The sequence below is a fragment of the Cucurbita pepo genome, chromosome 2, assembly GCF_057944985.1.
Source record: "Cucurbita pepo subsp. pepo isolate OVF chromosome 2, ASM5794498v1, whole genome shotgun sequence".
NCBI lineage: Eukaryota > Viridiplantae > Streptophyta > Magnoliopsida > Cucurbitales > Cucurbitaceae > Cucurbita > Cucurbita pepo.
In genome coordinates, this window is record NC_141799.1 from 16,041,627 (window position 1) to 16,051,982 (window position 10,356).

Here is a 10,356-nt window from a genome sequence, read left to right on the forward strand (position 1 = left end):
GATCAATTGAAAGATGTATTTGCCTTGTTAATGTCTTCTAGGGATGTAATAGGGTTGGAAGTAGAAATTTGAACTTTTTCGCCTGGAGTTGAGTTATGCTCACATTTTTTATAAATGACATTTAAATATGCAAACATTACTCTTCATATTGTTAATTTAACTGAAACCATGAAGACCCCATTCCAATAAATTAATTTTGAAACATTTAAGCATTTAATCTTAAAAAGGTATAAATCAGGTTGAATTTCAAATCATAGTTTTATTATTATTATGATTGAATCCAAACACAAGGAATGATTCAAATTCTTAAAAATACGGGGGCGAATTTATGAGGAAATTGTTCACTATCGATAATGCAAATGACCCATAACCAAATATTATTCAAGCTAAATGGTGTGCAACAAAATCTAATTACTTGGTTTATCAGTGCTGCAACTTTGATTTCAATGATTCAATGACGGCTGAGAAATCCTGATCACCGAGTCCATGAGATTTGGCTACCTTGTACAGCTCATTTGCAGCTGCAGCAATAGGGGTAGACTGCGAAACGGATTCGGCTAAACCGAGAGCAAGCCTCAAGTCCTGCAAAGTTAGCCACATGAGAATTAAGATGATGGTATGTGTATGAAGTTGCTAAATCTAAAGCAATTACCTTTTGCTGATGCTTTAAGGGAAAGGCAGTGGGATAAAGGGATTGAATCATTGATGGCCCCTTGAGTGAGTACATTGGTGCACTAATTGCACCCTGGGAAACCACCTGTAATGAGAGAGATTTTATTGTTCAATCTGAGTCACAAAGTGGAATCTTTCTGTGAAATTGTCAGGCGAATGCCCAAAATTTTTGACAAGAACAAATCATGGGGTATTTTCTCTTTCCTAATATTCACATCGGTTTCCAAACCAGCTTGTTATTTATTTATTTGCATAATCTTTCTTGGCCACTAGAACAACCTATGGTAGTTGATCAAATGGGTATCTTTTAGACCTGGGACTACTGGGACAGAGGTCTAATTATTTGACTTTTTTCGAGGTTTTAAGCATTGAGAATAAAATAAAGCACAATTATTCTAGGGAATACCTGTACAAGGATGCTCGGGTCGAGTCCTACTTTCTCACTTAGAAGCAATCCTTCAGAGAATGATGCCATCATGCTACAGATGTTGAGAAAAATAAATACAAAATCAATGTCAAGATGCTAGTTGGCAGAATACCAAATTGGAAATTAAGAGAGAAAATATGGGACAGAACCTTCCCATGATCATGTTGACAACGAGCTTCATTGCAGCTCCATTTCCGACTTCCCCAAGATAAAATTTTGACTACATAAATGAGATACGAAACGGAAGATGAGAAGAAACGAACGTCAAATTTCACCAAATTAGTTCATCATATAAATAGCAGAAATTCTTCCTACCTTCCCCATTATGTCAAAAAGTGGGGCAACTCTTTCATACAGAGCTTTGTCACCTGAGTGTCAAGCAACTATATCAAAATTCTAGCCTTCCTAAAATAGATAAATGAGACTCACAGGAGAAGGAATTAAATCAAGCGGCATTAGGATAATTTTAACTGATAAATCTATTCGATACAGCTCAACGTTGTAATTTCGATCATTCAATAGTCTCTTCTGCACTCGCTATAAACTACTGCACTATCTTGTACAAAGTTTACATGGCGACCAAGTGAATTCATCCGTAAGAAGTATGACAAGTGATAATATGTTAATCCCTTCATGATATAAGTTGCTAACCTGCCGTAAGAAATATAAGTTGTCCGTCTTCTGCAGGCTTTTTGGAGCCTGAAACTGGAGCCTAAAAGAAAGTTGCAATCAGTAAGTTCAAATCGCTACTGTTTGTTGTATGCATGGCTATAAATATTACTCTACCTCCAGAAATAGAGCTCCTGTATCTTTTATACGTGCACTAATCAATTTAGAAGTAGTGGCATCAACCGTTGAAACATCCACATACCTGCCAGTGGCAATAGGATACGATAAAATGTATACATGATGATCAAAGGATATCATAGGACTTCGTGAGAAAGCGGTTCAAATTGAAGAAATCGAGAACTGAACGGAAGTTCCGGCAGGGGAAAAGATTTAACAAAATTTACTGGAATTTGCTCGCACTAGTAATAACTGATGGAAAATTTAGTAATACAAAGTGAAAAGGTAGAGTCATACCCTTTTCCTGGGCTCAATCCACTAGCAGCTCCATTTTCTCCGGAAGCAACATTCAACTGAAAATGGTAGAATAAGTTGGTAAACAGAAATAAACAGTCTAAGAACTGAAGATAAAGTATACTCACCGCACTTTCAGGGTCAGCAAGCATAGCAAATGTGACATCGCAAGATGCTGCCACTTCCCGAGGAGAAGGCTGGTATCTGCGTCAATAGACTAGTTCAATTATAATTGAAGCGTCGGAGTAAAATACCATAATCAAGTGAAACTCAAAATAATCGAGATTTCTACCACATAAATTATGTCAATAAAAATGATTGATTGGAAATAATAATAATAATAAAAATGAAAATAAAAGGAGAAGAAAGGAGTTTCTTAGAGGAGGAGGGTAAAAACACCCACTGTTTTACATTAAAAATTGCATTTTTATTCAATGGAATTAATGTCGATCAGACTTTTCAAGTGGCCAATTTCTCGCCAACGGATTTCTCTAATATTGGAATGGGAGAAAAAATGGCTAAACCGTACGGACATTTCTCCTGAACGGTGCCCTAATCAAAGTAAACCTAAAGACATTGGAACAATTACTTTTGCGATGTATAGTTGGGAAACTGCTAATCTCTAAGGAACAAACAGAGCATTAGGGAACGACACGCAATGTTACTGTTTCTCTCGTTCCTGGAGTGCTTTTTCGTAATTTCTTTCGAAGTTCTTGGATAGCTCATTCACTTAATGAAATATATGTTTCCTTTCCTTGTTAGCCAGACACGATAATGAGACGGAGAAAAATACTAATTCCTAGACCTTCTCCCCCTACTTCTCCTTTTCCTTTCTCGAATCCTATTCCCCCAAGCACTACACAAAAGTCTTACCACTGCCTTATGCTCCAGGAAAGCCTTACCACATCACAGATGTATATTGGAAATCAAATCCTCAAAATGCAGCAAATAATACGGAATTCGTTTGCATCAATGGTGTTGGGTGTCCTATATATATAGATATACATATACATATACATCTCAGAACATCAAGGACTTACTTTGCACCCAAGTTGATAAGAGGATCACATTTATTCTTGGTTCTGTTCCAGACGGTCACATCATATCTACAACAAACCAGAGGAGACCACATATAAAAAAGATTCATGGGTAGATGATAGCAAAAGAAACCTAACTCTAGTAAATAAGACACGTGCCGTCGGTTTCTTCAACTGGAATGGCCAAAGTACATGAAACAAAGAAATTTTGTAATTTTTAAAATCAACATGACATTGTGATTATATCTTAGTCAACCTCTACTATGGAAAAGATTTAAATTAATGATACATACTTAGAAGGAGGTTCGAAAGTGAAAAAAAAGAAAGTAAACACATCCTCCATAAGTCATACCCTGATTTTATAAGATTCTGTGCCATTGGTGAACCCATGATTCCAAGACCTAAGAAGCCAACGCGCAGCTTTCCTGCATAAACAAAAATTGAGGGAGCTCTGTTATGTTTGCAAGCTAGTGAACTTTCCAGAAAGCAAGAACAAGAGCACAAAATGGACAGACCAAAGCGGAATTGTGAAATTAATAAATCGAGCCTCCAAAATTTAGAAACCACTACACTGCTAATCTCGTTGCTTTCTTATTTTCAGTGCGGAAAACAAATCATTTGCGTCGTTTTGGTAAATTTTAATTGAACCGGTATGTCCACTCAATCCAGACTTTCCCAGGACTTCTATGGCCTTATTTTCAAATTGTTTATCCCAAGTATTGCTGATTTGAACATAAGTGAAGGTATGTCAGAGATTTGACAAAAAGTCCATTAAAAAGAATTCAACTAAAAGCTGAAACTCGATTCCTAAGGTGCGAGGGAAAAGGAATATTAGTCACTCTCGTCAAAGCTTTAGCGGTAAAATCTCTCTATTTCATCATTCGTGAAAGCATTCTTATGAATGATTATGAACGTGCCTTTTCCAACATTTCCACCTTCCAAAATCCGTTGTGCCTACCCTCGATATTATGAAACTAACTCCAAAATCGTGCAATTGCAGCTTCCACTTCATAATTTTCTCCGGCTATGAAATTTTCTTAGAGCGCACATTACAAAGATCCGCACGATGACAGACAACAGAAAGAACTCAAACTCTGTCGTTCAATACTTTATTTTCAATAACAAAAACGTGAGCAACTAATTCATTGTAATTTGGATAAATGTGTCCACACCGATACTCAGCTGATATCACAACTCTATCAAAGCTGAAAAATGATCAAAGATCGCAACAAGTAAATGCAGCTCTGCTTAATAGCTACATCTACATATAAGCCGAACTATCTACAAAAACCTCCAATTATGTGATGCCTTTTTTGGTAGAGATAGTAGCATTACGAAAATTGGCACAAACAGAGAAACATAGATAAGAACTCCAAAAGCAACAGATCTCTATTATATTTCCAAGAACAAAAACGGGAACTATCAATCTTTCTAACAAATAATATCACAGCTCTACCAAGGAAGAAAGATGACCAAATCATCTCCGCTGGATACTCAACTCAAAGATCGCAACTACAAGGAAGAAAATGCAGCTCCGACTAACATCACAACTACATGTAAACCAAACTAGCTACAAGAACTTCCAAAAACGTTATGTCTTTGTTGGTACAGTTTGGACAACCAAAGAAACATTGATAAGAACTCCAACACCTGCAAGCACTGTTACGTTTCCAAGGAAAAAAACTGAGAACTATCATTTCCATCTAACAATAATGAATTTGTTCAAATCAACTCGCAACTAATATCACAGCTAATGATCCTAATGATCTCCACCATATACTCAACTCAAAGATCGCAAATACAAGTAAGCATCTCCAAAACTACACGTAAACCGAGCTATCAACAAAAAAGTTCCAATTACGTCTACAGGTTTTTAGGTACAAAATGCAGTAGCGAAAATTACCAGTGGCCGCAGTTGCATCCGGAATAGAGAAGCCAGAACTTGACATATCGGAGTTGCTTTGATTTTTCTGTGCTACAAGACGAAGATCGTCGAAAATGGAGAGCGAATGATTGAATGAAATAACAGCGCAGCTGCGATCAGTGTTACTCCAAACAGAGATTTTCAGGTTTTCTTTCAGTGTTAAATGACGGCGTTTGATTGGCGAGGGAAACCAATTTGTTGGACCACTAAAGGGCCCAAAGCGACGTCGTTTAGTAGCCTAGGTTCCTATTTCTGCGGAATTGGAACTTTTCGAAGAGAACCTCAAAAGCGACGCGTGGCATCCTCCAATAAATTGTTACAATTTAATTAATGTGCTTTCAAACTGATAATAATTTATCACGTAAATTTTTATATGTAATAATATAGTATTTGTATACATTATGAAAATATTCATCAAAATTAAATGACAATTATTTAGAACATATTTGGTCCTATTAAGTTTATTAAGCTCCGTAAATATATAGAAATTTTATTAAATCTTAATAATATTTTTAATGACGTGGACTAAATTTTTATAAATTCTAAAGTGCAGAAACTGTATCGCTACAAGCTAAAAATTCATTAACTAACACATTATTTTATGAGAATTTAGAGACAAATTATTTTCATTCGAATAATTTTGTAGGTTTTACAAATACAAATCAATTTTATATATAATAGATTTCCAAATCACCATGCAAAAGGGAAAAAAAAGTTATAAATACAACTGAAGAGAAGTTGAAGTGATAGATATTGTAATCACTGCTGCAACTTTGCTTTTAAAGCTTCTATGACAGCTGAAAAATCCTGATCACCAAGTCCATGAGATTTGGCTACCTTGTACAATTCATTGGCTGCAGCTGCAATTGGAGTGGATTGAGATACTGATTCTGCCAAACTCAGAGCAAGCCTTAGATCCTGCCACAAAAAACGTCTCTTTAGAGAAACAACACAAACATTCATCATCGACCAAGAGGTTAAAAGTTTCGTTAAACCCAGACAAAGGCCTTTCGGATTTACAAACCTTCTGCTGATGTTTCAAGGGAAAGGCAGTGGGGTACTGGGATTTGATCATTGATGGTCCTTTCATTTTGTACATTGGTGCATTAATGGCACCCTGAGAAACTACCTGTAATTTCACAATGTATGAAGATTATTCCCCACCGACCAACGGAGTCGTCTTCGTCGCCCATGATAGGCCGAAGATCACAATGAATGTTACACAAGAAGGTAGGTACTAAAAATTAACAGAATTGTTCCAGTGAAGTTTTGAACATTTGAATAGCTTTAAAATGTTTGTGCATGATAATATACCTCAACGACAACATTTGGGTCGAGTCCTACTTTTTCGCTAAGAAGCAGTCCTTCGGAAAAAGCTGCCATCATGCTTCAAGTATTGAAAAATTAAAAGGGGAGCAATTGTCAAGATCCAAGATATTAATCAGAAATTGGTAAAAAAGATTGATGGTAAAATTTGGGCCAAACCTTCCCATGATCATGTTGACAACTAGTTTCATGGCAGCTCCATTTCCGACATCGCCAAGATAAAATCTCGACTGACAGTATATATACACACACACACACACGGAAATGGTTAAGTTTATATCATCATGTTCGAGACATTTATGAATGGTGAAAAAAGTATTTGTAGTTATACCTTCCCCATGATGTCCAAAAATGGAGCAACAGTTTCATAGAGAGATTTGTCACCTGAATATGCAGCTACTACATCAGTATCGTAATCCTCCTATAATAGGATAATAAAACACTAGCTCTGAGGGATAAACAAAGATCTTATGATACTGAAAACAGAAAGAAATCATCACAAGAACTTTAAGGAACGGTTCCATTATTTAAACAACGCTATCTTCTCGGGTTTATAGTTCAAGTGACTACGTGAGACTCTTGAATATAGCGAAGAATATGAGCAAATTTCTGACCTGCAGTAAGAAATATCAGCTGTCCATCTTCTGCTGGCTTTTTGGAACCCGAAACAGGAGCCTAGAAGGAAATTCCAAGAGCTGAGTTAAAATTTCACTTGTTAATCTTATCATGTCCGCAATTATCCCAACAAAAATCATCCTAACTGCTCTTTATATGCATTATAATCTCTATTTTACGATCGAATATTGAATCACCTACCTCCAAAAACGAAGCTCCGGTATCTTTTATACGTGCACTGATCAACTTGGAAGTAGTATCATCAACCGTTGAAACATCCACATACCTGGTGAAATATGAAACTGCATGAATGGAACTTAAACTAAATGATGATAATATCTACATGCACATAAGAGAGGAACTCTTTTGTTCAGAACAGTAAATGTGTTTGGAGGAGAAACTGGATTTGATGTTAACTAGAGTTGTTATAAAAGTTTGTCAAACTGTATTTCTATTGCTTGTTCTTTGCATCCAATTTGGCACAGCCTATTGGAGATTTTTGCCATGTGTCTTGTTGAAAACTTGGATTTTCATCTAGAAAAGGAGTTTTGAGGATCAATCAAGAATACTCTTATTGCACAATGAAGTCACATAATTGTAACAGCTCAACTCTATTGCTAGCAGATATTGTCCTCTTTAGGCTTTCCCTTTTGGGTTTCCCCCCAAAGTTTTAAAACGCGTCTACTAGGGAGAGATTTTCACACACTTATAAGGAATATTTTGTTCCCCTCTCAAACCGACGTGGGATCTCACAATTCATCCCTCCTTGGGGGCCCAGCTTCCTCACTGGCACGTCGCCCAATGTCTAGCTCTAATACCATTTGTAACAACCCAACCCCAACGCTAGCAAACATTGTCCTCTTTGAGCTTTCCTTTTCGGGTTTCCCCTCAAGGTTTTAAAACGCATCTGCTAGGGAGAGGTTTCCGCGCCCTTAAAAGACATGATTCGTTCCCTTCTCAAACCGATGTGGAATCTCACAAGAATTGACACACCGTAAACGAAAAAAAAAGTGATACCCTTTTCCTGGAGCCATTCCATTTGCAGCTCCATTTTCCCCGAAAGCAACATCCAGCTGAAAAAAGCGCAAATTTGAGCTGCTTAAAGTTGAGATATTAGCACTATTATAGTAACTAAAAATGTAATATACTCACTGCACTGTTAGGATCAGCAAGCATTGCAAATGTGACATCGCAAGACGCTGCCACTTCCTGCGGAGAAGACTGGTATCTGTATAAACCGATTTATTTGAATATTAATGGAAATTTCCAGATCATTTTCTGTAGGAAACAAAATTACATTTTATTTTTTTAAAAAAAGTACATTTTGTAAGAAAAACTGATTCTGAAGAGTACTTCAAATGGTTTCCATTCACACCTTAGTAAGAAAAAGATCAATAAAAGGAGAAATTAAGCACTATTTCACACCAAGCACATCAGAAACTCACTTTGCACCCAAATTAATGAGAGGCTCACATTTGCTCTTGGTCCTATTCCAAACAGTCACATCACAGCTGCCATAAACCAGTAAGGGAATCACATATAATATAAGTTGTAAACAATTAGCCTCTTCAACTGATTTGATAAAAAAAACATGAATAGGTAAGAGGGGAAGTATATCTTATCAACAGAAACATTTTGTATTTTTATCAGAAAATAAGTGATCATAATTCTAATCCAAATTTCATTTATGAAAATCCGCATTAATTCTTCATCATACAAATTCAAAATGCTATTAACAACCAGCAGTAATGAAACACCAATCAAGCAATACCCTAGTACCCAGATTTTATAAGATTCTGTGCCATTGGTGCCCCCATGATACCAAGACCAAGGAAGCCAACACGCAGCTCTTCTGTTGATACAAAAACAAGCATGCATTAAGATAATAGCAGATGGTTCACTTAGAAAATATATGAGCCATTTCTAAGAGTTCATAAATCATAGCTAACTAATGAGTTCTAAAATGGATCATAAATATAACGACAATTTTGATATTTCTTCTATCTTACCTATAATTTTAAATGTGGACGTCGAGATTTAACAAGAAAAAACTCTCCCGAATGTCAGTTACAAGTTACAGCATCAACACAAAGTACTAATAATTGCTATCTCCCTGTACTCGAATTTAAACAAATTTCGTAATATCGATAACTCAAACTAAATTCCAGTAGAATTTCTTCGGCACTATAATAAACTCCCATCCCTAGCCTTCCTCAAGAAAACTACATGAAAATTCTTCAGTAACTGAAACCGAACAGCTCGATTCACAGGGAAATCCGAGAATTCTACTTAACTTCAAATGCAGAATCGAAACAACCGTACTTAGAGCTACAAAGATGTAGAAGAATCAAAACGATTTATCATATCATTACCTTTACCAGAAGATCCATAGGATGCTTGAACAGAGAGAGCCTTGAAAGACAGAGAGAATGAAGGTTTCGTGGGGATATGGAAAATGGGTTTTGTTCCGAATTGGACTGGAAGGCGAGGGCAAAAGCTTGAGGACATTGCCATGGCAGTTGAAGATAGATTGTGAGTGTAAGTGCCTCTAACGAAGAATGTCATGGCCACAGATGGGTGAGAAGATGCACGCTCTTCTAGGAGAAAGTTTTGGAGGGATTTTGGGGATAAAGAGATAAAAATGGAGCCGCTATCTGTCCATTACACACGGTCCGTTGGGCTTGCCCAATATCAATCATACCGAAGCACTTTGTATGAAATATTCTTGCGAAACTAAAAGATTATTACGTGTTTAGTAGCAAATTAGACTCTAATTTACATAATTATTTAAAAAATATATATGCTTATGACTTACCAAATCTAAATTATTAAATAACAAATTTAATTTTAATGGAACTTTTTACATTAAATATTAAATTATTAAGTAGTCAAGTTAACAAAAATTAATTATTATTTTCATGAAAATTTAAAAACTTAAAAGTGTTTTTTCTTTTCCTTCTCGTATTCAATTTTAATTTTTAAAATGAGAACAGAAAATCTACTTATTCATGATATTTTAAAAATAAAAATAAAAATAAAAATACCCAAATATATTTTTTAAAATGTATTATTTGGTAGTGTTGAAAAATAATTATTGTCAACTTTTTTAATGTGAATATTATTTGAGTATTTTCTAGGAAAGGGTTCAACATGGGCTTGATTCTTATGAAAAATAAAAATAAAAAACTTTTCATATTTAGATAAAAGTTTATAGCAATTATTTGAACGAAGTATAAAGTTGGTTAAATAATCAATTCAAGATGCTTCTAGTCATC

General features: G+C 35.6%; 2 protein-coding genes across 2 annotated transcripts; both read right to left on the reverse strand.

Annotated features, from left to right (window-relative positions):
• Positions 1-239: 239 nt before the first annotated feature.
• LOC111788913 (glyoxylate/succinic semialdehyde reductase 2, chloroplastic) lies at positions 240-5,309 on the reverse strand. The gene is made up of 12 exons (XM_023669489.2): positions 5,120-5,309; positions 3,569-3,641; positions 3,220-3,285; positions 2,308-2,383; positions 2,183-2,238; positions 1,886-1,970; positions 1,751-1,811; positions 1,415-1,467; positions 1,249-1,319; positions 1,079-1,151; positions 653-757; positions 240-582 (listed from the first exon to the last, which is right to left on the reverse strand). The coding sequence occupies exons 1-12, from the start codon at positions 5,163-5,165 to the stop codon at positions 424-426; spliced, it is 924 nt and encodes a 307-aa protein (XP_023525257.2). The 5' UTR covers positions 5,166-5,309; the 3' UTR covers positions 240-423.
• Positions 5,310-5,778: 469 nt separating this feature from the next.
• Positions 5,779-9,718, reverse strand: LOC111788914 (glyoxylate/succinic semialdehyde reductase 2, chloroplastic). The gene is made up of 12 exons (XM_023669490.2): positions 9,454-9,718; positions 8,861-8,933; positions 8,527-8,592; positions 8,234-8,309; positions 8,099-8,154; positions 7,283-7,367; positions 7,081-7,141; positions 6,798-6,850; positions 6,626-6,696; positions 6,455-6,527; positions 6,165-6,269; positions 5,779-6,058 (listed from the first exon to the last, which is right to left on the reverse strand). Exons 1-12 carry the CDS (start codon positions 9,644-9,646, stop codon positions 5,900-5,902), a joined length of 1,071 nt encoding a protein of 356 aa, XP_023525258.2. The 5' UTR covers positions 9,647-9,718; the 3' UTR covers positions 5,779-5,899.
• Positions 9,719-10,356: the final 638 nt, after the last annotated feature.